The 27,066-nt window shown below is 44.8% G+C and overlaps 2 protein-coding genes across 2 annotated transcripts in view; one reads left to right on the top strand and one right to left on the bottom strand.

Annotated features, from left to right (window-relative positions):
• LOC105854264 (uncharacterized protein C11orf96 homolog) overlaps window positions 1-27,066 on the bottom strand; it is a 109,314-nt gene that overhangs the window by 80,837 nt on the left and 1,411 nt on the right. The window contains exon 4 of the mRNA XM_012731658.1: window positions 26,932-27,019. Coding sequence (XP_012587112.1) covers window positions 26,932-27,019 — 88 coding nt within the window. The remainder of the gene's footprint in view (window positions 1-26,931; window positions 27,020-27,066) is intronic.
• ATF7IP2 (activating transcription factor 7 interacting protein 2) overlaps window positions 26,984-27,066 on the top strand; it is a 38,718-nt gene continuing 38,635 nt past the window's right edge. The window contains exon 1 of the mRNA XM_004692130.2: window positions 26,984-27,023. The gene's annotated coding sequence lies outside the window, so the exon portion shown is untranslated. The remainder of the gene's footprint in view (window positions 27,024-27,066) is intronic.

Below are 27,066 nucleotides of genomic sequence, written 5' to 3'. Positions count from 1 at the left end.
CTGGTGGTGCAGCGGGTTAAAGCACAGCAGTACGAAGCTAAAGCCACTTCTGCATGAGTTCGATCCCCGCCCCGGAGGTGACCACATGGCACAGCAGACCTCTCCTGACCCACCCACTGCTCCCCTCAGCAGCGTACTTCATCAATCAGCCTGTTCCACTCCCCACACTGTCTCTGGTGAATCCTCTCACCTACACTTCTGGCCTGTACCCCAGTTCTGTATGCACAAATAAATAAATCTTGAAAAAATGTTTATGTTAAAATCAAAACAAAAATTAACCATCTTTGTCTCTCTGAAATATGACATTAATTTAAAATATTTGTTTTCAAGGAGCTTCAGAATAGACCCCATGAATAAAATATAGCAAAGGCTGCAGGGAAACCGATTTCTCTGGAGAGGAAGAAAATACTAGCTGGAACCTATTCAGGATGTGAAGGGCCACAGGAAGAACAGGCTGAGGGAAGGGAAACTACTCACTCAGTTTCCTGCTGCAAAAACCATAAATATCAACATGAAACTTTGCTCTGACTCTGTTTTTGAGAAAGGGGAGCTGGTCACTAGCTTACTTATTTTTTGCCCTCTGAGATGAGACTCGTTCCAAAGAGGGGGAAATGAGCCACCAATGAGGAGAGGCCCAGATGACTAAGAACGACATCATTCCGGACTTCCACATTGAGTCTGCTTGCTAGTCAAGTGCTGAACAGCTCTGACAGGTCATTTCTTCTCCAGAAGATGGAGCTTTATGCTAAAATATGGATGCAAGACAGGTGGCGAGGGTCCAGAATGATAAGAGTTCAAAGAAAATGCACACAATGTGGTCTATCCTGAGGTGGTTTCCAGCTTTTTTAATCTCCTCAGAGATGAGTTCATTTGACCTGCATCGCCCACCCACTACAAACATCCATTGCTCTGTTTTAATACAGGCAAAAAAGAAAATTCCAGTGGGAGTCATAAAAATGATTATGTATCATCTTGTTTTTAGATGGCATTTCTGTTCGCAGAAGTCTAAAGGCGCACTATTCCTGTTGTGCAATCTGTATGTTGAAAAGGGTGACATTTAAGTTCACTGTTCTTTTTTAAATTCACTTTTCTAGTAAATATATTACATGAACATGAATTTTCTTTAAAATATTCAGATGTTAGATCAATTTCTCACACTTTATTCTAAAACAGATCAATCTGACTTCGCCCTCTCTGTCACAATCTTCTCATTTCTAACCTCCACAGGGAAGAATTCTGACTGGCATACTGTCAAGGACTGAGTGTTCATGCCCCCTCCAAACTCATGGTGACATCCACACCCCCACTGGGATGGTGGTAGGATATGGTGCTGTTGCACCTCGTTTCCCCCAGACTGCTTGACCTGGTCACAGACGTGGTCCCGAAGAATGGGTGAAACTGGCTTCAAGGAAGTTCCCTTCTCGGTGAACAGGCACAGTGTCTCCACTCTTGTTTTGTTAAAAGATTCAAAGCATGTAACTATTTGATTTGCTAGGCCACAAGAATCTGTTGCCAAGACTAAAATGACTCTCCCATGAAGAAACAATATTGGCCTTTGTAAGTTTTAGTAGTAATGGTAACTCAATGTTTCTTAGGTAACAAGTAACTGCTTTCTATAGTGATGTCTTTAATGATTAAGTATGGCTTTCTAGGATATGATTAACTATAGATTAGTACTTTGATATAGTAAAAATGACTGTAAAGCTTCGCCTTCTTTGCAAGAAGTATAATCAATCATATAATGCTTCATATTGTTCTTTTGTATGATCAAAATATGTGGACATGCTGGGTACCGAGAAATAATGCCAAATTTTGCAATATAAAAACCCTGCTGTCCGGGCAGTAGCCGGAGCAGTTTCTCCAAGTTTTGTAGTGTGCTGTCTCTCATTTTCTCTCTTACAGAATCTCAGGGCCGACGCTTTCTCCACCTTCTTCAAGACTGAACAAAAGTTGGGGCTGGTTCTCGACATGGCGCCTGGAGAGGTGATTAGGTCATGAGCATTAAGCCTTCACAAACAGGATTGGTAGCCTCATAAAAGAGGTCCAGGAGCACTCCTTTCCCTCTGATCATGTGTGGAAACAGAGCAAAGATGATCACCTATGAAAGGAGAAATGGGCTCGCACCAGACACAGAGTCTACCAATACCTCAATCTTGGCCTTCTAGGTCTCCAGAACTACAAAAATAATTGTTTGTTTTTAATCCAGATGGCCTGTGGTAGTGTTATAACATGCCAATGCAATAAGGCACATACTGGACTCTCTTGTCTATGACTCATCTTAGTGACAGGGGCACAGTCCCATGAAGAACCAGGTGGCTCCTGTACCCAGCTCTATGTGTGGTCAGCAATGAGGGGCAATGGGACCAACTATTACCTCCCTCTTGGTCAAGGAATGTGAACAAAATTTATATTCTGTTAGCTGGAAAGACAAGCAGGAACTACAGTATTTTTAGATAATAAATAATGTATGCAAAGCTAAATGTACTAGTTAACTATTGCTGTGTAACAAAACTACTCCAAAACTCACTGACTTAGAACAATAGGTATTTGAAGTCTATATGCATCAGCTGGGGGGTTCTATTGGACTAAGCTGGATTCACATGTCCATCTGTGGGTTTGATAGGTGGTTCTGCTGGTCTAGGCTGGACTTTACCACATGACAGGAGCCAAACTGTCTCAGTGGGAATGGGAAGAGATGTGGGAAGAGGAGTCGAGTTATGGTCACTTTTGCAATCATCCCAATATATAATGGGGTAGTCTGAATAAACCCTGAGCATGTTTGTAAGGATATCATGTTCCCAAGTATAGATGGAACACTATTGAGAAGATTGACTGCACAAAATGGAATTTAATTACCTTACAATCTCTTACCCCCCCCCCCCATTTTATGCACTCATGTAATCTGAACCACTGCATTTTAGTGGGGGTTTATTATCCCACATACAGTAAATGTAGTATACTGGTTATGAATTCTCTAAGGACCTCTGATAAAACCTGTCAATTAAGCAAAGTTAAGGTGATTGGATTGATTGTGATAATATAGAATTTCAAGTTGTCAGGGTCTTGGTAGTATCGCAAAAAAGACACTTTTCTACTATCTTTCTACTATCTTCTGTTCCTACTCAAGGGCCTACGAATCATGCTCATGAAACATAAAGGAAAGGGAAGAAGTAAAATAAAAAGGGGGGGTGGAAATGAATAAATAAAAGAGTAACCATGATGTCTGTATCTTTCTTATCTTTTCTACTTTTTATTAATAACGTTGTGCACCAGCGTTCACAGAAAAGAACAGCAACTCAAAGAAGAGATTAGACTCAAGGACTTACGTACCTTTTTAATACAGGAAGGAGAGTTTGGGCCTCAAGAGGTAATATATTATGGGGAAATTATTAGGAAGTAAAATGGGGAGAACTATTGGCACACAACTCAGGAATTCCCCAGGTATAATCTGAAACCCCTCCCCATTCTCATGTACATAAGGGAAAGAAAAAGATAAAAGTGGACCACTACAGAGTGGTAAGTGGCAGTTTTAGTAAGCAAGGGGACTTGTTCGGAATCTTGATTTGGGCAGTCACAAGACCACAACACGCACCCAAAAGAATCTTAAGAGTTTATAAAGAGACTGAGCTGGGTTCAGGTGCATAGACAATCCAGTTGTTCTCAACAACAAATTACTGTCTCTAAACTGTCTTTGAAGGGCTTCTACATGGAATGGTGGGTGGAACACACAGTCCACAGATCAGAGAGACAGCATGAAGCCTCCCTTTGCCCCAGTCAAGCTCCAGGTGCAACCATGTGATATCAATAGAAAGGGAGGTTCCAGGTTCCCTGCCTCTCCAAGGAAGGGGGACAGGGAGAAGGGAAGACAGAAGGAGATCAAGAAGATGACCTGGAGGAGGCAGAGGGAACAGAGACATGTGAGGAAGCTGCACTTGCTTCTCAGCCTTGAACTTGAGAGACACTTGAAAGAGACAGACATGAGAGAGAGACATGTGGAGAGGCCAAGAAAGGCAGCCCTTATCTTGAGTGTATTTTGATGTTTCTCCTTTCATCCCAGTATTCCCTGTCACCTTCTGCCCCTTTCCTATAGGTCCTTAGACTTGTGGCAAGTTTTGGGACGTCAGTGGCCCTACTTTGAGTCAACGCTGTTTGGCTGGGCATTTACCTGTGAGGGGATGGTAATTCTGGGTAATTAATGGGGAAACTATTTTAACTATATTCTCTTCTCTTTATTGCACACTAATTGTATTACAGTTCCTTCCTAATGATTTTACAAACTAGAGTATATTTTGTCTGATGCTATGGATGGTAGAACCTATTTAGAATAGACAGGTTTGGGGGGGTCCCTGCCCTATAACACAAGGACATGTCCCCTCATTCCCTTCTCCACTAGAACTGACAGAGAAGAGTTACTTTATTAATATACGTTGGTGTAGATTGCCTATTTCTGCTGCTAAGAGTCTTTTTCTCCCTAATACTGAGAAGATAGGGAAGGAACCCTACTTAAAAGGAAATTTATTTCTCATCTTCAGCTCAATAAGAGAGGGGAGAGAACTCTTCCTACATTTGTTGATTCTTACTTGACTTTAGTGTAAAATAATCCTAACACTAGAGTAGCATATCTGGGTTGGTATAGTCTGACTCCCTTCACCAACAAAGAGTATTTGTAGAAATTGGCTGTTTGGGCTGGGCGATCTTAATGTGAGTTTTTGCAAGACAGGGAAGCATCTAGGCTTGGACACAGTTTAAGACATAATAGTTTGGGGCAGGTGTGCCAGTGATTCAAAAGTCTCCAAGCAAACCTTAATGTGCAGCCTCGTTTACCTGTTTCAAGGTCTTATCCTCCAAAATCGAGTGTATCTTGGAGTAGTTTAATGTTTTATGCCTGGTGTCTATATTATTTAATATAAACATGGAAAAGTTTTCTTCCATATGGTTTAACTCAGGGACAGGAAGTTATGTCATTTTTCACATCTATATTCAATGTGTTTTATTTAGTGCCTACTTTTCTCCAACTTGGGATGATTCTGGATGAAATATTCTATGACCTTACTTCTTAAAGCATGAGATGAGTTTGAACTGCAAACAAAGTGGTTTAAATACAAGCAAAACAGTCAACACAACGCTGAAAACGCTAGCTCAAATCTAAGTAGGAAATTAGTTGAAAGACCTGATCACTATTTTTGCAAGCAGGACACAAACTCCCACACAAACTCTTTCAAAAATCACTTTATCTTCAGAAAAGCCAGTTTTCTCAACCAAGGTTTAGTACATTTTTACAGTAACACTGTAAAAAGCTCTGACATTGACAGATTCCAAAGAAAATGAGGCAAGATATAAAACTTAGACTACTACTCATTGAACATATGGCTAGATGCTTTATTTAAAGGAAAGGACAAGGAATTCAGAAAGACTATAATTAGAAAGCGACTTCATGCACTGTTCCCAAGAACAAGTAGCTTTCTGGGACCCTGAATGTTTAAGATAATGGCCCATGACATTTTGAAAAATGGTCATGTTGTACCGAGTCAATAAACATTAACAGGCACACTCTATGAGCAGAGAATTCTGTAATGTGACAAGTTTTTTTGTTGTCTTTTGACAGGGTAAAGATGATGGACTATGAGCATTTCCTTTGTTGCTATGGTGATGGTTTCCTTTCAGGATGGACAACTACAGCATGATTTAGAGGGTTCAGCTGATGCCATTACAAGCTGAGGTGGGTGGAAACCAGCCTTCTTTGTTGATATAATCAGGAAGGCCTATTCCAACCCTGCTCCATTCTCAGCACAGCAACGAGCACAGTCTTAGACAAGATTCCTTACATGCCCCAGATCACAAAACTCATAAATGCCATCTTTCCCATTAGCCTTACCTGCATATCCTGGCTCCCAGCTCTCTCCATAATTTACCTTGGGCCAGTCTCTCTGCAGAAGGTTTTGCCCACCTCTACAGAGCCATCCCATCTGCCTGGAATGCTCTACTGACAGACCCTTGCAGAGCTGACTTCCACTCTCCCTCAGGTGGCAGGAAATCTCACCTTTGCAGGTAGACTTGCCCTCCCACCAGAGATATCCTAAGTCTTCTCCCTGGCCCCACCCCTTTCAGCTCTCTTTTGTTCTCATCACAATTACCCACATTGTAAATATGTTTTCTAGCTGTTCATATATGTGCTATTCTCTTCCTAATAGAACACGACATCCATGCAGAGGGGGGCCCTGTTAGTCTTGTTGGCGAGAATATCCCTGGCACCTGCCACTTCTGAATTTAATACGTATTTACTCACTAAACAAATAATAAAAGTCAAGTTAGGCTCCTAACTCATGGTTTGTCTAAGTTATCCAGACAAAATCTTACTTTTTACCTTATTTTGCCTGTACAAAAATCATCCTTAAATAAAATCTCTACCTAATGGCAAGGATACGAGAATTCCTTTCTTTGACCCCCAATCATATGTAATCACCCATTCTCTGAACTCCTAGATCTATTACTTTGACCTTCCTTCCTTGTGGCACTCAATACTTTCTAATTTGTGGCTGTGTTTTTTAAAAGAACCCATGCTGCATTTCCTGCTAGGCTGTATTTCTCGAAAGGATGAACCATTTCCAACAGATCTCTGCTTCTGACCCTGCTTCACTAGTGTGTGGACTTTGGAGTCAAATGGCCTGAGTTTAAGGTCTACCCTAGGAGTGTAAGTCAATTATTTTAGCACTATGAGCACTATAGGCTCCTCACATGTATTCTGGGATGATCATAATGAAGTTACGTTTTGCGAAGCCAAACGTCAGGAGCACTGAATAAGCATAAGCTGGACCAGCAAGTGCTGACCAACCCTGTAGACCACAAACCCTGAGGGAAAGCAATGCCATTTGGGAAACACTGATGGAGGAAAGAGGTCACCAGAATAAGGTGGGAGAGGAGGTCTGGGGTTATATCATAAAAGATGTTGACTTATTCTGTAGGCGATGGGAAGTCAGTGAAGGATTCCCCTCTGCATTTTATTATGACAAATTGCAAACATATAGAAAGGTTGCAGAAATTCTCTAGTGAGTACAAACATACCTATCACCTAGATTCTCCAACTAGTCTTTTTCTGTACTTGCTTTGTCATGTGTATGTGGCATTGAAGGAAGAAGTTAGGTGACCACGTAGACAGCTGGTCCAAGACTTGGGACCCCATCAGTGATCAACAAGATGGATGGGCCACAACCACTGTAAAATAGGACCCTTGTAAAACGACCCAGTGGAAACGAGAAGAGCAAGCAAAACGACAAAGGTCAGTGAGAACTGACCACAACTTCCTCACCCAACATCACCCTAAAAAGAGACAAAAAGGACTAACCAGAAACCGCTGGATGGCTAATTGCTCCTCTGTGTTCGGAGAGCTTTCCTGACCACCTCCTTTTCTGACAATAAACTTCTTGCTTTTCTGCCTAACTCTGGTCTCAATGTTCATTACTTCCTCTCTAAGACAAAGACCAAGAACAGAAGTTTTTGGGGTCCAACTCCTGGGCCCCAGCCCAATTCAGCAGCACTCATCCCCTCCCCCTCCCTGGAGCAGGCACCATGTCCATCCAGTGCCTTCCCTGCAGTATACAGGGTCCCTCCACCTGCATTGAGGACTCCTTCTCAGGCCACTTCTGGGGAGGTGCCTCTACAGAGAGGAGCTGGCTGCGGAGTGCCGCACGCTCTCAGCCTGCGGCCCCCACCATTCCCAGAATGCCATTCTTCTCTGCACCAAGTCCTACTGCCTCAGCCAGCTGTAGTGTCCTGCAGGCACAGGGTGGTTCACTATAGATTCAGGGAGATGGATAAAGGAGAGTAATCTCAGAGCCCTTGGTGGATTTTTCAGGCTTTAACGCTCTCTCAGGGAATCGGGCACACTGGGCAGGGAGGCCTGATCCTGCAAGGATACAGGATCAGGTCAGGCGGGGGGCCTGGGACAGGCAGGCCTCAAGCCCCCCCCCATCTTCACTCTCTCTCACTGTCTCGCCTCTTCTGTTGTCACTCATCCTCAGCCCCCTCCCCACAGTTGTTCTCCTGTAGCTGTTCTCCATCTCTGAGTGATGCTCCCCCTCCTTACATCCCTGCCTCCAGACTCAGGGGTTCCTACTTTTGCTGCCCAGACCGATGCTCCATGTGGGGCATGGGCGCCCCACGTCCACCTACCCAAGCACCTTCTGCATCAACCATTAAGGTGCCAGGTGATGGCCACAGAGACTAATGGCGAAAAAAAAAGCCTTAAATTCACTTACCCTACAAGAGGGTAGGGAGCAGCACAGAGATCAGCATGAATATATGCAAGGATGACATACAGATTCATACCCTCCACAAAAAAAGTAGTACAGAATTGCTATAAAGCTATTGGTTTTCATGACCCCAAATTTCAAGTCCTTATTACAAGGGACCCCAATTTGATACTCTCTCAGCCAATATTTCTCACAAACTTTTTCTTTAATCAAAGCTGCAGGAGAATTTGGTTCTTTATTCAGGGGCCAGCTGTTCTGCACAGGGAAAATGGACAACAAGCCTGTCGTTGAGGATAACAAGTGTGGACGGCCTTGGGCGGAAGGGAGTGGACAGATAAAGGTCCTGGGAAAAGTAATAAGGAGCTCAAAGTATCACTGTGACTTTGGGAAAGAAAGAGCTCATTATAGAGCAAGATAAGTAAACACCAAGAGCCTGGGCTGGGGTAGAAAACAGGGCCCCACGCCTTGGGAACAGAGGGGAGGCGGTGGCGAGGTGGGACCATGAGAACCAGGGAGGAACAACTAAGAGAAGAGAGGGAAGGAGGTCAGAGGTCTGGAAGGCATGTCTGTACCTGCTTCCTGGCAGGTCCGTGTCTTTACCCCAGTGACTGGGGATGTTAAAGGCTTCAGAATGAATGACAAAGCTAAGTCATCAGGGCTGACTTGTGCAAGGGATGTGCTTTTCATATATTAAACCACTGGGCAGGGAGGGCGGCATGCAAGGATATAGGATCAGGCCAGGCGGGGGGCCTGGGACAGGCAGGCCTCAAGCCCCCTGCCCCCATCTTTACTCTCTCTCACTGCCTCGCCTCTTCTGTTGTCACTCATCCTCAGCCCCCTCCCCACAGTTGTCCTCCTGTAGCTCCAAGACCTGGAGTAAAATAGACTTTACTCAGGAAAATTGCAACAGAGGACAAGAGGCCGCAGCATAGAGTTGGGTTCTGTTCTAAACACCAGTGCACTTGGGAATTCATAGCGGGAGCAGGTGGGGGTTGGTAGATACAAAATCACTAAAAGGAGGCATCAGGACCTCGGGGGTGAAAGGTCCCAGACCACACGGTCTAACAGGATTCCTGCAGACAGCCAGCCATGGTGCTGACAGTCCACAAGCCTGTCAGGAAATAAGGAATTTGCTCAGAGATCCAGGGTGATCAGATACGGAGGGTGGGATTCTGGCTGCGCAGGCCTGACGAGATTCTTGCTAAAACTGGGCAGTGCACAAAAGAAGTCCAAAGTGGATGCCTCACTGGGAAGGGATTTCAGAGGAGGGGTCAACCCTGAAACCAACTCGCTGAAACACAGTACTATTCCCTCTCACAGCGGAGAGGCCAAGGTGGAGAGAGATGCTCAGCACAGCGCACTCGGGCGTGACACCGCCGAGGACCTCGCTGACCTGCCATACAAGGCAGCCACGTTCTACTCATCAGCAGTCCCATGACGCTCTCCTTTGTACCTTAATTTCCACCATTTGGAGGACAACTGCCTCTCAGAGGGACCAACGCCTCCCTGGGTGAAAACTGTATACTGCATACGTAACAGATTACAGTGGGGTAAAAGCATAACGTTCATCTGCACAGGGAAACCACAGAATGCCTGTGGTCCACTTGATGACAGTATTCACCTTACTGCAGTGGTCTGGACCTGCCGCATCTGTGAGGAATGTCTGCAAACAGGCGGCCATCTCAGGGTCCTGATGTCTCAACTCTGAGACCAGGAGCCTTTAGGACTGGAGGAATTGACTGGATAAGACTCAGTTTATTTCTTTGGCTTTGATAACAAACTGGGAGCCAAGTTTTATAATGCCTTGATATTTTACTTCATTTTTTGTTAAGATTTATTTTATTTTTATGCACACAAGAACTGGGGTTCAGGGCAGAGTGCAGGGTGTGAGAGGACTCACCAGAGACAGAGTGGGGAGCGGAATAGGTGGAGCCGCCGAAGTAGACTACTGAGGGGAACAGCGGGGAGACAGGAGAGGTCTGCTGGGCCCTGTGGGTCACTCCCTGGCCAGCGATGGAACTCGTGCTGCAGTGGCTGTGGTAGCTTCATAGCGCTGCGCTTTCACCCGCTGTGCCACCAGGAAGTTCCCTCTTTATATCTTAAACTGTGTTCTCTACAAATCTATCTGGCAATTATCCGAGATAACTGCCTCAGTTATCTCTTGATGTCAAACAAACCACCCCAAAAGTTATACTTGTAAACAACAACAATTTTTTTTTTCATGATAACATAAGCTGGCCAAGCAGCCATTTGGCTGGCCTCACCCAGGGTCGCCTTTAGCCAGAGAGACAGCAGAGCTGGTTGGTCCCAGATGCTCTCCATGGCTGGCAATGGTGCCCCTATTGGCTGGGACAACCTGATTGTCCCCACCGTGGCCCCCATCACACCTCGGGCTCCACACGCCTCACAAGATAGTTCCAGGCTCGCATTCCAAGGCAGCACAGGCAGAAGCTACTAGGTCTCTTGGGGCCTGGAGTCAGAAGTTGCACAAAGTTCCTTCTACTGCATCATACTGATCAAGGCAAGTCAGACTAGTCCAAATTCAAGGGCAGAGAATGAGTTTCCACCTTTAAAGGCAGAGTATCCTGCTGCAAATGTGCCTATAGACAGAGAGGGGAGAATCTGTTGCAGCTACTCTTCAGAAGTAACACAAATCACATGCTGGCATCATTGTAGACTTATCAACAACAGCGAAGTGTGGTTCAAAAAGAGTGCCTTTAGAAAAAGGGGTCTTAGAAAAAAGGAGGGGTAGGAAGGATTATGTTGTAGAAATTCCGAGTTAAAAACTGTCTTGTCACGGGCCCTCCCTGGTGTCACAGTGGGTTAAAGCACAGCACTAAGAAGCCACTTCAGCTTGAGTCATATCGCCCCCCCCCACGTCCCCACCAAGGTGACCCACATGGATAGCAGACCTCTCCTTGACCGCCTGCTGCTCCTCTCAGCAGTGTACTTCATCCATCTGCCTGTTCTGCTCCCCACTCTGACTCTGGTGAATCTTCTCACTGGCCCTGCACCTCTGGCCTGTACCTTAGTTCTGTATGCATAAATACATAAATCTTAAAAAAAAAAAAAAAAAGACTTTCATCACAAAGCTGGTTAAAGACTATGAGACTAAAACTCATGATTTCAGTAGTCGTTTGTGGTAAACTCTAATTTCACAAATAGGGCTGAAAATCGGATATTACAACCAACTAACAAAGATATCAAATGATAAACACATCCATCCACAAATTGTTCAACATTTGGACAATTTTATCTTTCAATATATATCCCTCTTTACAGCCCAAAACATTTTCCACTACCTGGCTTCTTGGCTAAATATACTATGAAACTTAGCTAAATGAAAATGCTGCTTAACACATAAATTTTCCCTCCTTACAGCATTTTTTACTTTAATTTTAATTGTTTACTTTAATATTATATGGATATAACAGCATAAATCCAAATTTGAATCATAATTTCTTTGTTGTTGTTTTTACTTTTTTCTTGTACTGTTATTAGTGGTTTTCTTGTCATCATATCAAACATTAGGATGCTCTGAGTAGCAAACAATGCAGATGCTTATGCATAGTCTAACAATAATGGGAATTATTGAACTACAAAATTAATAAGCCCAAAGACAGTGTAGACTTCAGCTGAGAGGTGATAAGCACAACACAAGGTAAATGGAGGAAACTTAGCAAGACCTGGTAAAAAGAAATGACAAGTCCAGATGGCGTCCCATGTGCGAAACCCATCAAGACTTAACACCTAAACCCACTGCACTGACAACCTGCCCCAAGGATGCCATCTTAACTGGTCAGTGTGGAGTTTCCTCGCTGGCACCCCATGCCATCCTTTCCATCCTCCAAAGGCAGATGCCACACAAACCCTTTGCACTCCCCACAGGTGAGCTGCCTCAGTCTGAAGTTAGTCTCTTTCTTTTATGATCTTTTGTATTGCCTTGAAAAACCTCTCCCTCAGTCTTTCCAAGCCCCTTTTTACTTGCTAGGTGAGATGCTGCCTGATTCATGGGTGGCTTAATAAAGCCAGTGGATCTCTACTCAGATGAATTTTGTTATCAGTCTGCTGGGATCCTTTCATACTCAGAGCCAGAGATACGCCTTTCCGATAGGCACAGGGAGGCCCCCTCTCACTGAGGGGTTTCTTGGCGGTGGGAGGTGTTGTGCAGCCATCCCAGGCTGGGCAGGCCCATGATTGACTCGGACAAGCAGAAATGGAATCTGGGAACCTTTGGTGTATCTGACATGCCTTTAATGCTGAAGCAGGGAACCAATACACAGCAGACCGCAAGCAGGCAAACAGGCGGCATCCAAGCCTCTGAGCCCCCTTCCACGCCCCAGTCTCTGATCTCGCCCAGACCCCCCTTCCCTCCCCGTGCTCTGGCTTCCCAGACCAGATGTCTATAATCATAGCTGTATGTGCCCTGTGCTCGCCCTATGCTCGCGCTTCTAAGCCCTTTTTGCAATAACACAGTATCACGTGTGGGCAAAGCTGGGCGGAAAACAGAGCTGCAGGGGTGGCCTCAGAGACTGGCAGCCAGAGATGAAAAGAGCCCGAGTGACTCCATGTTCCTTACGCAGGAGGAAGGCGTGTCAGGAAGTCAGCGTGACCTTTCTGCTTCTGTCATTTTGGCAAATAACTTCTTCTTAACATACTCTATGTGCCAAGGTGCCAGATACTTGCCGTCTCCCTCTTAAACACAGAAACGAAGTCCCCCTACTCACCTCTGCTCCTGTCTCTCCCTCTCTGTTCTCATCTGGCCCCTCTCCTTTTTCCCCAGCCCCTGTCCAAGAAATTTGCCTGAGACAGCAGTATGTGCTTAAGTTTACTGAAGGTGAACCTGGAGGACTCGCATAGTTCCACAGCCCCCTGCGGCACCCACTGTGGGAGACAAGGCACCAGCCTGGGAGACGCCTCCTCGTGGGCCTCAGCAGCCTGAACATGTGTAGCCCTGAGGTGAGCGTCTGGCTTTGCTGCTTTGGTTCCTTTCTCTTGTGTCTCAGTCTGTTCAGCTTGAGGGGCGCCGGACTCACCAACCCACACGGCAACCACCTGAATGCTCTGAGCTGGGTCTGACTGAGCAGCCTCTTCTCACTCGTATTCCACTGTTCTTTTGCCTGACCTCTTAGAAGATTGCCCCTCACTTTGCCACGTCTCAGGGGCCGCTGTGCTCCAGAAGGCTAACACTATTGTTGGTGTGGACAGAATTTAGACCTCTATGCCTAGGGCTCGGGGTGTCCCAAATCATGACACTGTGCAACTCTCAGTTTATTTGCTTGGCACCTGGTGACTCACTGTGACTCTCTGGCTCTGGTGTAAGGCTGGTCTAATTACAGAGACCTATTTTCAACTACTAGGAGTTCCCTGCACATGCGTTCTTTGCTCTGTCTCACACTCTCTTGCTCTCTCTCTCTCTTTCTCGCTAAGTAGACTGCATTCAAACCAAGTGATTCTGGGATGCTCAAAGCAGAGAGATTCACCCCTCCCCTGTTAAATTAATTATTGGTCATAAGATTTACCATAATGTGAAATTGGTAACGCACACCTAAAATTCCCCTCACCCATCCAGGTGCATTTTAAAAGTTGGGCGAAATTTAAACTGGATGGAGCTTAAGAAAATGAGTGCAGCTAGAAAGTACTACCACACAGCAGAGCCTCGGTATCCGCTGGAGAGCCAGGAGCTCTGCCCAGAAACGGTACTGCACAGATGAGACTATTTTGCAGTGCTAATGGTTTTGTAAAGAGAGCATGAAGGGCTGAGATCCCCTATGTGTTGGCATTTATGAAACGGAGGCTTGACCCAGATTCTCTGAGACTTGTGTATCTTTGTTAGGCGCTATCTAGGGAGGCAGACATAGCTAAGAACCTTGGCTACGGCTCCTCCCCCAGGTCCTAAAGCTACAGCATCCATCTTTCTCCAAACTCACATTTGGAGGTGGCTGCAGGGACCTCGATTTTGCCCCAAGGGCACTTGAAACTGCCCCCACACCCATCAGCCTTCCTTCTCAGGTTAAACTCAAACCAGTGCAATGCTACCCTCTCAAAAGCTAGCAGACAGAGAGTTGGTTTTGCTCACCTCTGTGTCTTCTTTTCTTATTGGTATGAGTTTCTTGTATTTTTCCCTTTTCACATCTCTTTTTCTGTGAGAGATCTCGCTCAGTGTAAAGAAAGGTCTGGCCACTTTACTGAAAATCTAGGGAGATATGGAAATGCATTTATTAAACTAAGGGTAGTTTCCACTTTGACCCGGGCTGACACACAGCTTGCTTAAGCTCTGTTACTCTACAAACGAAAAAGCCCAAATTGTTTTAAAGCCTGAGAGACTGCAAACAAGATGGGTCACCCAAACCCAGGAGAGCCAGTCTTCCAAGATGGGCCTCTGGCTGTCCCAGCTCAATCCATCACTGAGGGATGGAAAATTTCTTTACTTGCCTGATAGAGCGGTGTAGACGTGCCAACATGAGCCTGTCAACTGTGACTGGTACGGGATGTGACTCAGACTCAGTTAAAGGATGAAAATCCTGCCATGTTTCTACAAAGCCTCAGAGACACTCCAGAAATTTACTCACACAGACTCTAATGAATGGCAAACCTTGCTAACAAGGCATTTCACTGCTCAGGAAGCCCCAGAGTATAGCCCAGGACAATAACACTGTGCCCGTCATAGCAGCGATTTGTAGAGGGCAATGGGAATTGTATACCTCTCCCTCTGGCTACAGCGACCAGGAAAAGAGAGAAAAAGGCCCTTCAGTTCAACGCTGGGCTATTTGCTGGAATTTAACTCCTACTTGTGACTGGATAGAGTCCCTTATTGCCTGGCTTAAAGCAAACCCTGTGCAGAGCCTGTGTGCCAGATGGTTGCCTGATAGGTGGGATAGAATCCTTTGACGTCCTGGGTCTTTACAACTCAGGGATAGTCACCTCTCAAATCAAAGCCCTCCAGGCAGGAAAGGCCATTTGTTGTAGGGGTATTTTTATTTATTTATAAGGAATTTTGCCTGTAGGTCAAGCCATGCCAGACATAAGTCTCAAGGGCTTCAAGTGCATCAAGCTGACCTGTGAAGGAGGCAGGGTCTGATGAAGACTTCTGAGTTTACACAGAGGAATTCCCTGGGGGTAAAAACTCCCGAGGCGTCTCCTCTCCCCTTTCTTTATTCTCTCATCTCCCTTTTGCAGAAACATTCTTTTTGACAATCCACACACTCCAAAGCTTTGATCACAGCCTTCATGACTAACAACCCCAGTGGTCTCCCCTGTGGCCCAACCAAGAGGGCCATGATGTGTCTTAGTGTTACTGGCCAGAGCCAACGGGTTCTTGACTTCCCTGCTCAGGGCTCACATGAGGACCCTAGCTGTGGCAGTGGGCTTTGAAGCTGAGATTTGCTGAAGGGACAGAGCGACGAAAGCTCCAAGGAGATCTCCAGGGTTGGTTCTTCCCAAAGGACAAAGCCCTTCCTGTGGGCCTACACAAGGATGACGTTACCGTACACTGGGGAGAGGAAGTGGCTTTGGTGCACCTGGCACAACTGTGGAAGAACATTCCTCTTCGTGCCTTGCAAAGGCAGAGGTCTTAATGTTGTCATGAAGACATGGTTTGGGAAATTCAGGGGTTTTCCTCAAGCTGTTCGTGCCACCAACTGGTCTCAACCAGTCATTCTGCAGGCTAATAGGCGTGTAGCCACTGTTCTACTTTGTGGTAACTGAACTGTTGAGACAACTGTCTAAAACAAAGAAGTTTCTAGGGACAGGGTTAAGAAACCATTTGCAGTAAATCCTTGAACAGTGATTTATAGGCATGATTGTTACTATTGTTTCCAAGACTGCAGGAAGCAGGAAAGAAAATGCATCCGGGAGGCCTCTCCTGGCCAGAGGAGAGATGCTGTCCAGCCTGCAGTGTGCAGTCACGTGAGCATCACTTGGGCTTCCCCCTGCTCCTCGCGCCTCAGCTTCTGCACACCCGTGTGCCCTGGCCCTGGGGAGGGTGGGCTGAGCTACTGATAGGGCAGCTGGGGGAGGGTGGGGCATGTCCCCCAGACCAGCAGCCTCAACCCACAGGCTGAATTTATTCGTTTTTTCTGTGTGTTCTGCTACTTAGCACAACAGAGTGTGACTGAGACATGTCCGACGCTCTGCCACTGTAATGCTCTCCACCTCAGGCCGCTCACCCATGGATGTTTCACACTAGAGTCAAATCTTCCTCTGACCTTTCTCACAACTCCATTTCAAAATGTCATGTTAGAAGACGTTTCTATCGTAAGACAGCAACCTCCACCCCGAAGGCCTAGATGCAGCAGATTTCTTCCCAGTGACTGGGGACGTGGGGATGGATGCCCGCAGCTTTTCCGTACTGCACGCACAGGCCTTTATGAACCATTCCTGGCTTCCAAAGGTAAACCGCCTCAGGGCCGCCAACAGCCCCAACCATTGCCATGGTGCATTCACCCTGTTCACTTCCCTGCCCACAGGCCCTTGTCCATTTTGTCCGGGTGAGGTAATAGTTTTGTCTGAAGGTGATCAGACTGCCCGGATCCTGGGTCTGCATGGAACCTTGGCCTGACACTGAGGTGGTCAAGCTCTCTTTAGTCCACCCCTGCCTTCTGGACCACTGGGACCTTCCAGGGCCACCACCATTGTCACCCTGCTGTGCTCCGCCCAATGGCTCCATGTCCTCACCCAACCCAGATGTGGTGACCCAGCTCAGACAATGGTGAGGTGGTAGATTCGGGCTGCCCCCGACTCTGGGTCAGGCTGTGGCCACAGCCCATGGACCTCAGATGGTGATGGGGTGGAGAAGACATCAACCACTATAAGCGCAAACGATGATGCCCTGGGCCAATCACGACTTCAACAGCACAAGGCCGTGTGTGGCAAGGGGACCAGCGCAGGGAAGCCCACTGAGCCCAGGCCAAAAGCTGAAGGGCCCACTGAGCCCCCGCCCCTAATGCTAGCACAGACAGGGCTTGCAGTGTCCTTTCCGTGACCCACACTGGGGGGCACTACAAGGCTCACGGTATCGTGTGAGTATATTTCAAGAACATAAGAGAACACAGTCTAGAAAATGGGAATTCACCACGCGGTATGATCAGTCAACTTGGCAAACTAAAAGGGAGGAAACTCAACAGACAACTGAGGCCATCAGCCTTTTAATTCTCAGCTGGGCCCAGATAGGAAACTTCTCTTTGCTAAGGTCTCCCGGGAAAACCACCCCTTGCTTCCTCACTCTCAGCTCCCACTGTCATTCGTGTCTCCGATTCTTATCACATTCTTGAGAAGGGCACTCAAGAACCCACTAGCGTGCGCCTGGAAACAAGAGCACCCACTCTGGGAAGAAGGGCCCCTCCCTGGTCACAGGCTGCACGTAGTGTGCCGTCTGCCGGATTTCCTCTCACAACCACAGCAAAGCGCCCCTGATGTTGTCAGCACTAAATTTCAAATTTCAGTTACAATGAAACCACTACACTGGGGGGGGGGGGGGGAGGTGGTGAAAGTAAATACTACTTTGTATCACTACTTTAAAGAGTGTTACCATTTTCTTTAATTCATTTAATCTGGTGTTTCTTGGCTCCCAGAGCAATAAGTTTGATACTGCCCAGGATACCACTTGTGAAATTAAAACGATGTTCTTTTTCTGCCACTTACACTCAACAGGGTGTTTTTAAAAGATTGGGTACCTCTGGCGATGAGGGGCCATGGCTGTGTGGACCCTTCCCCACCTTCCACCCACCAGACCCTGTCTGCACCAGGGAGGGCCTCTCTTTTTTGAGAAGCTGGAATTCCATTAGTTGGAGGGAGGGGCCGTGGGGGCATTTCCTGGACATTAGTCTAAATATGGAAGCTTTGCGATAGTCCTATTTTCAGCACCCATGGAAAACAGAAAATTGGTCTACAGAGAGAGGCAAAGATGAAAAGACAGAATCCTGACAGTTTTGCAATTTCCTTTTCTCTTTTGTCACCAAAGCCTCTAGCCATCTCTGTTTTGGTAAATAACTTCCCATTTCTCATGAGTTACTTTGGGTTATTCTCTGTTACTTACAAATGTCCTCACTGGTAAAAGTCTATCCTTTCTTCCTGGAACAACGTCCCCATGGAACCACTATTTGATAACCACCACCAAAGTGTAATAGCAGATGCCACTCAACTCAGGGCTTTTTGGTATTTAACTTGTGGAACTCAGAAGATGGGGCTGAAACGACAGTCACGGCCAAACTGGGAGGGGCGCGGGAGGGTCAGCATCCTATGTTTTCCGGTTGGGAGTTGGTGAAAGAAATCACTATTTTCCCTATTGAAATAGAGTCTGTGTCCAGTTAAAGAATGAGCTAGTTCTCTGACACAGGAAGTTTCAAAACATTCCTATTTTTATTGATGAATACAATGGTAGAACATATTCATATAGGTATATCTCATTGTGTGTGCATGTGCGGGAAAGTAGGAAGACATCTATAAAGTCATGCTAGGAAGGTTAGCGAGGGGTTCAGTTTAGTTGTTTAGAGAGGATTTCAATTTTTACTATATAGAACATGCTTCCTTATAGTTTTAGTTTATATGTATATAATGTGTATGTTTACAGATAATTGGACATTTTTCAAAAAATCAAAATCACTTAAAGGATGTATGGTCATTTTTTAAAATGTACAAATTCTAAAATATACCTCTTTTTACGAGGTAGAATTTAATTCCCCTCCTCTTGCATGTGGAACGTACCAGGTCAAGTTGTACTTTCCTACTCAGACCCGGAATCGACTGTTTGTCCAAGAAGACCTGGGTTCTTGAAGTGGGAAATAATATTTAAATTGAACACTCTACGAATCCATTGCCATTAGATTGGTCATATTTTCTTGGTTGTTTCAGTGGGGAAAGCTAGAAATAATTTTCAATAGAGAAAATAGATTATGAATGCATAGTATGCAAAGAGCTTTTTGGATGAAGTTACTTTCACAATACAGATGAATATGCAATTTCACATTCTCCTTTTTCAATTAACTTTGAAAAGTTTAGTTGCTAAGGACACACCATCTAGTAATTCTTTCTTTTGGTAATGGATCTTTTATTTTAGTTGGGAAGACAGAAATAGTTACTCTTTTTTTTTCTTCTAAAATAGTTGTCTCTGAATCACTCAAATTAAATTGAGCTGTTATATAACCAACATTCAGGTAAGGGAGGTGTCTAGCTAAATATTTTTTAAATATTTTTGATACAGAAAAGTAAAAAGTATCCTATAATTCCAACATTCAGTGGCTTACCAGGAATATCTTTAATGAAAATTATACTTACATATGACAAATAATTTATGTTAGAATGTTAACACTCAAGGATTGTAAGATTCAATATTTTAAAATGTCATTTATGACCATATTTCTCCATGCAGTTTTTAATGTAATTAAAATAAAAATTATTGTAGTTTTAAAAACTATAACCTGCTTCACTAATATTCTTATACTGCCTTATCCAAGTGACTGTCCTGCAGTAACTCAATGTGCAGGATAAGGTGGCATGACTTCAACTTTTTATAACAGTTGCATTTATATGGCAAACAAAGCATGCATTTATATGGCAACTGTAATGCAAAAACATACATATGTGTATAGGTCCACTGCAATGTGTGTGTGTGTTTAAGTATTTTAACGAAACGTTTCCTAAAACAATACTTAAACATGAAATGCATTCTGATATTATCTATTCTGGGCGGGCTAGTTCTGTTTTGTTTGTCTTTTAGAGATTTATTTATTTATGCTTACAGAACTGGGGTGCAGGCCAGAGGTGTGGTGGGTAAGAGGATTCACCAGAGACAGAGTGGGGAGCAGAATAGGAAGACTGACAATGGGCGGGTCAGATGAGATCTGCCACACCATGTGGGTCAGCTCCCTGGCAGGGGATTGAACTTGCTGCAGTGCCTTCATAGATCTTCATAATGCTTTAACCTGTGTTTTTACCTGTTTTAACCTGTTGCACCACCAGGGAAAGCCCTTTTGTTTGCTTGTTTTAATTTCTAGCTGTGTCCTAACAAATTGATTTTGTAATTAATAATAAAGTGTCAAGTGGATTCTATAATTTATATGGAAATGACCTACAATAGGCAAAAAAATCTTGAGAAAATAAAAGAGTTGGAGGATTTATATCCTGCAAATTTGAGGCTTATTATAAAGCCACAGCAAACAAAATAATGGAATATCAACACAATGATAACTATATTAGTCAGGATCTCCTTGGTGGCGCAGTGGGCTAAGCCACAGCACTATGAAGCTCTCCACATATAGCCACTGCAGCATAAGTTCCATTCCTGGCCAGGGAGGTGTCGCACATGTAGCAGCAGACCTCTCCTGTCTCGCCCACTGCTCCCCTCAGCAGTGTATTTCAGTGAATCCACCTGTTCTGCTCCCTACTCTGTCTCTGGGGAAACCTCTCACCCCTTGCACCTCTGGCCTGCACCCAGATCTTATATGCATAAATAAATAAATCTTTAAGTATATATGTATACATATACATATATGTCAACAAAAAAATTAGATACATAAGTATGTGGTTAATTGCTTTTTGATAAATATGGCAAAATAATTGGTAGCAGGAAAGAATAGTCTTTTAACAAATTTACTGAAACAAGAAAACTGCATCAACAAAGTACCTAACATTACACCATCTACCAAAACTAACTCAATATTCACCTGGAGCTAAATATAAAAACTATAGCTATAAAATGTCTGAAAGAAGACTTAATAGTAAATCTTTGCAACCTAGAGTTGCCAGAGTTCAACAAACAATGGGCCTTGTGCCAAATCTGATTCCCTGCTGTTTTGTAATTAAAGTTTTATCGGAACATAGCCATACCCATTCAAATATGTATTCCCTACTGTTGCTTTCACACTATAATAGCTGACCCGAGGAACTGTAACAGACAGCACAAGGCCCACAAATCTAAATCTTTAATTTCTGGCCCTTAGGGAAGTTTTTCTGACCCTTGAAGATAAGCATATATTTATCATATAATCTATTAGTTTCATGCTCTGCTGGAAAAGAAATACATAGTCTCTGAAAGATGTGTACATAAATGTTCAAGGTGATGTTATTCATCATGGACAAAACCAGAAACAACCCAAATACCTACTAGCAGGTGAACACAGTGTTGCCGTTAGGGGGAAAGGATGTCCTGAACAAACTTGACAGACACAGGTTTTGTGGACTCCACCCCCACTCCAGACACCACGGACCCTAAGGCAGAGTTCAGCAGCCATTTTGGGTTTTGGATATAAAACCAGACATGTTGGGCTGAGGGCTCTTGGCCTTGTAGATGGCTGCTGGTCGCTTAGCTCTTCATCAGCTTTCAGCAGTGCTATTGGGGTTCCAGGTCAGCAGAACTGGTAGGACCCATTAGTTAATTTGTAACTGAATCAGTGAGCACCATGCTTGCTTCAAAGTTTCTGAACGCCAAAGAATGCATTACCACACAAAAGGCACCCACAGAGAGATACAGTATTCAACACCACCCTGCCTCAGTCAAGGGGCTCAGCTCCCACATTCCTACAGGCCCAGGCCATCCAGGAGCAAAGACACAGAGGACCCCAATAAAAAGTGCGTAAAACAGCTCTCTCCCTCCCTTTCCACGAGTTATTCCTTTCCTTTTTCCCCCTTGTAAATAAACCCATTATTGACCCTTATGTGTGAGTCTGCAGTTGAGCCTTTAGTGCAAGGATGAGGACACACGGACACTGAATTGGGTTGCCGTGTAACACTGTCACTAGTAAAAGGGAGAGGGGAGCCAACTACTAAACACAGCAATCTGGATGAACCCAAGAACATTATGCTAAATGTAACATATAAAAGAATATATACTTAATTTCACTTATATGAAAACCTCCGGTTTTCATATAATATCTTTTTTTACTAAAAAAAAAAAAAGGTCAGGGATTTCTTATAGCTGGGGTTCAGAGGTTTCATTTGACCACGAGTGCACAAGTGAATTGTGGGGGTGATCCCTGGTTGTGGTGGTGGTTATACTTCTCAGAACCATTGTACACTTAAAATGTGTGCTTTCTAGTAGGAAGTTTTTACATGTATAAAGTTGACATAATAAGATTTGGAATCAATCAAAACTGAACTCATAATAAATAGTATTAGAGAAAAGTCTCACTTCTATTTGCAATAATATATTTAGAAATAGATCTCAGTGCAGCTCTAAAGTCTACTACCGATTGCACTTTGGAGACTCATCTTTAATCCAGTTAAGCAAATGCTAAGGAATAGGCTGAGGTGGCTTGTTCTGGCTATTAACGTACAAAGTAATGTCAGTGTTTTTGGTTGAGCTATGTAGGTTTTTTGTTAGGCTGGCAGAGGCCTGGCCAGAAGGGAGGAAGAAATTGTCAAGAAGCAGAACCTCCACCTGGGCTAAAAATGCCAGCTGACAGGAAAGGGAGCAAAAAAAAGCAGACAAACAACTCCAAGAAAAGGAAAAACGCCTCACCTTAGAAGCAGTATAAAAGTCCCTGACTTTCAGACCCCCGGTACAACACGTGTCCGATCACTCTGTCCATGTTTCCCGAGCGCAATAAAACTCTCTTTCCCTCTCTGACCTCTCTTGCTGCCTTTCTATTTCTAACAGGTTTCCCCTCAACACGTTGGAGACTAGAGACTTAAGATAAATACATGGTAAATAGGCAAATATAGAACCTAAGTTTTCTCTGTAAGGAGAGGCCATAAATGTATAAAGATTCAAATCAGGAGTGGGAAAGCATCTGCCACTGCATTTACTTTAACACATGCTGGTGTTAGTTTTCTGCTGTTGCCATAATATCCACAAACTTACTGATTTAAAGCAACATTCTTACATCAAGCCCAGTGGATTCACACTGCAACTCTAGCTAGGGGTTGATACGTCTAGAATCAAGTCACCTGCTGTCAATAGCAGTTCTGAGTGCTGCGGTATTGTGTCACAGCTGTTACAGTTTGAGTATTAGAGCAAACGTTTACTCCTAGCCTCCGGATAGCAATCCCAGGCATACAAACTCAAGGATTTGAAGGAGCAGAGGGCTAGTGGGCCAAGGCTGGTAGTCACAAAGCTGGTGAGCATGAGCTAGCAGCCACAGAAAAGGCTTGGGGAAATAACAGCAGCTTGCTGTTGCTTCACACAAAAGGGGCAAAGTAAGGCAGTGAGAAAGAGCCCCAAAGCAGAAAAAGGCCCCAGGAGCTCTTAAGAACAGTGGAGAGTCCCCAAGAGTACCTATAAAAAGGAATCCCACCACCTCAGTAACAGGCTCCTCTCTGGGGTCCCGCCTGCTGTCACGAGTATTTCTTGCGATAAACCTGAGCTTGCTAATCTTCAACCTGGTGTGTCAGTGATTATTCCTCAATCACTGCAACACAAGAATACAGCCAACTGGCAGCAGGTCATGTGAGCTAAATGCCCAAGGAGCTTGCCAGAAACAGGTGTGTACTTATATTGACAGGGGAGTCTTACAAACATGTAAATGTCTGTGCCAATGTCTGTGTCATCTGAAGAAACTATCCCCAAAGAACTCCACTAAACTGGTGTGCGTAGGCAACCATGGTTAATGTCCTCACTCCGTGGTTTTAAGCCCATTAACTGTTCTGATTGCTGCGCATGCAAAACTGAAGAAGGTATAAGAAGCTTGTAACCCTCACACTCAGGGTCCAGAGCCTTGGAGATTACTCCTTTGGGTCCACTATCATAATCAATCTCCACTCTCATAATTAATCTCCTGATCTCAGTTCTCCGAATACTGCTCACTTCTTCCACGGGTAAAGGGCCAAGACTACACAACAATGTAGGCAAAGGGGTGGGGTTAAATCAGCTTTTAGCATGAGATTTTCAGTCAGTGCAATTCTGATTTATGAAACTTTGTCAAGTGGCGAACAGCTGTGTTTCAGTCCTGTGGTCCATTTTCTTAGCTATGTACAAACCCCAACAAGCTTAGGTGCCTGGTCCTTCAAGGAACCTGACTCTTAACAGCAGCCCAGCTGGTTGTTACTTAACACAGAATGGCTCCATTTTTTCTTTTTTATTTTACTTACTACAGCCATTCAGACTCTGATAAAAATCTGCCTCCAGGATTGTTCAGGTTGAAGTCAAATTCATTCCTTTTGTGTGATAGGTATTTGGCCCTTTTATTAAGGGGAGGGATGTCCTAAAGGAACTCTGCAGAGTCTTATGGACTCCACCCCTACTCCAGCTTTCTGGAGCCTACCCCCTACTCCAGTGATTGGAAACTACAACTCCCAGCAGTACCAGCGAGAGAACTGCAAGGACCCAAGGGCAGAGCTAGCAGGAATTCTGGGACATTTGGGGGATAAATAGGGTGTGATTGCATCTCTCGCTCCAGAAACGGCTCTCCAGACCCTGTGACTTGGTGTGTTCAGTCAGCCTAGCCGTAAGGTATTCCAGTTACTTTGTATTCTGCTCTCTTTCCCTGGGTTGTTTCCTATTCCTTTCCCCTTCTGTAAATAAACCCGTCATTGACCCTTTAGTGTGTCCCTGCAGTATAACCGAATTGTGAGCATGTGGGTAAGGCCCCACAGACAGGCGGCCCAGTCCACTCTGGGCTACCCTGTAACAGTTTCTATCATACAGCAGTGCATATAGGTTGAGTCTAATCTCTATGAAGTTCATTTCTGCTGCATCTATGACTTAATACTTTGTCTTTGGGGTTCATGTGATTACACTGGGACTACCCAGAAAATTCAGGTTAATCCCTCTACCTTAAGATCAGCTGGTTAGTAGGCCTACCTGGTGGCGCAAAGGGTTAAAGCACAGCACTATGAAGCTATCAGCAGCTGCTGCAGCATGAGTTCGATCCCTGGCAGGGAGTGACCCACATGACACAGCAGACCTCTCCTGTCCTTCCCACTGCTCCCCTCAGCAGTGTACTTTGGTCAATCTGCCTGTTCTGTTCCCCACTCTGTCTCTGGTGAATCCTCTCACCACCCCACACCTCTTACCTGTACCCCAGTCCTTAGGGTATGCATGAATAAATAAATCTTTTTTTAAAAAAGATCAGCTGGTTAGTAATCCTAATTATATTTGCATGTAATGTAACAACTGTGGGAGAAATATTAGGTGACAACAATCACGGGGGTCAAAATTCTGCTCATACAATTCTCAATGGAAAAAAAAAACAAAAAATGAAAAACATTTCAGCACAAGAAAACTAAGATATTTGCTCAAAACCATTTGTAGCATTCAACTATATCAATTTTAGTAAGTTACAGTATCTCTAGTGCCTGTGACAAATCAAGGAATGTACACATGATGTCCCTCTGTCATCCATGTATTTTTTTTAATTAGGTAAATTGAGAGACTTTAGAAAATGTCATGTAGTGTTGTATGAGAAGTTAATAAGGGAAAGTGCTAAGTGCTCTGAGATAAGAACTCAAATAAATGATTGTTGTTATTCCCATTTTACAGGTAACATTGATTGAGAAGTAGCCTAACTCTTAAGACCACATGGCTAATAAGTGACCCAGATGGTTCAAATTCAAAGGTGCAAATCAATGGAAAATATTGCATGGAATGGACTTAACATAAAGCCCTTTGGATATTCATTATCATTATTATTATTAAAATGACACACAAGCTCTCCTGTGACCCTAAATAGGTATGGCATTTCTAACAGCTACTTCATGTTGACAGAACAAGTCCAAATTCCTCATCTGGTTCCAACATTTACTTGCCTCCCCTCCTTCCCACTTCCCCCCTCTCACAGCAACCCTATTATTCACAATTATTTTCTGCAAAATGAACTTTGTGTGAAGATTGGCATTGTTTTACATCTTTTTTCCAATTTCTTTACTGTGAATAGGACAACTTCACATCTTTTCCTGTGATCTTCAGTATTGCATCAATTTTCCAGACATGATGGAAAATTCCTGAACACTCCTGAACTACGTGACAGTAGAAAGCAAATAACTCCTTTGTATTGTTATGAGAACAGCATTGCCCTGGCAGAACCCCCTGGAACACGTGGCCATATTTGGGGAGTCAAAATTGGATTAGGGTGTGTAGGGCTTCAAACTACCTGGCCCTGTCTCATATTTCCTGTGGAAGCCGCTACTGGGAGAAACGGGTCATTAAACTACTTAACGGGTTAAACATGTACTGCACCTCGCACTCAGTTAACTACCAAACCAACCAACGCAAGCTCATCACAAACAGGACTCCCACCTGGCCGCAGGATGGGCCTCATAGTCTGAAAAAAGGGGTGGGCACGTGGGAATGCTTAGAAAATTCAAGAAACACAACTGGGCCAGGCCCACTGGCCTAGGCCGCAGAATTTAAGGCCTCAGCCTAAATCTCAGTTATAAAAGATAAATGCTGTTTTGACGCAGTATTTGACAAACTCAAATCCAAATTTCAAATCTGTGGCCTGAGGGTGGTCCGCCTACTTTATAATTAAAACTTAAGTGGCTCTTTTCAAAAAAACTTCCAAATCTCCACACAAGCCCTCTAAAGCACCCCACCTGAAGCGCTGGAAAGCACGAGAGAGAGGCCGAGGCAGCCGAAAGGAACCACGGGAAGAAGCTGGCCCAGAGACGAACACCCGGCGCCCCTCAGCTAACTTCCACTCGCCCCGCCTTCTCTCGGCCCCGCCCCGGTCCCCTGAGATTGGCGGAGAGGCCTCCCCTTCGCGCTGCCATTGGCCCGGAGTTCGTCGGGGGTGGGCCGAGGGAGACTTACCTCAGGAGGTGCCCGCGAGCGCGTCATTTTGCGCGCTGGGTCGGCTGGCGGCGGCTGAAGCGAGAGTAGCGGCCGGCGCGGCGCCGCTCTAGGTACGTTGGGGGCCGGGTGAGGGCCCCGCGCGAGCGCCGGTTG

This window comes from Condylura cristata, unplaced genomic scaffold (assembly GCF_000260355.1).
Source record: "Condylura cristata isolate star-nosed mole 26May11 unplaced genomic scaffold, ConCri1.0 scaffold00032, whole genome shotgun sequence".
NCBI classification, from domain to species: domain Eukaryota; kingdom Metazoa; phylum Chordata; class Mammalia; order Eulipotyphla; family Talpidae; genus Condylura; species Condylura cristata.
This window is presented reverse-complemented; position numbering and strand designations above follow the sequence as displayed.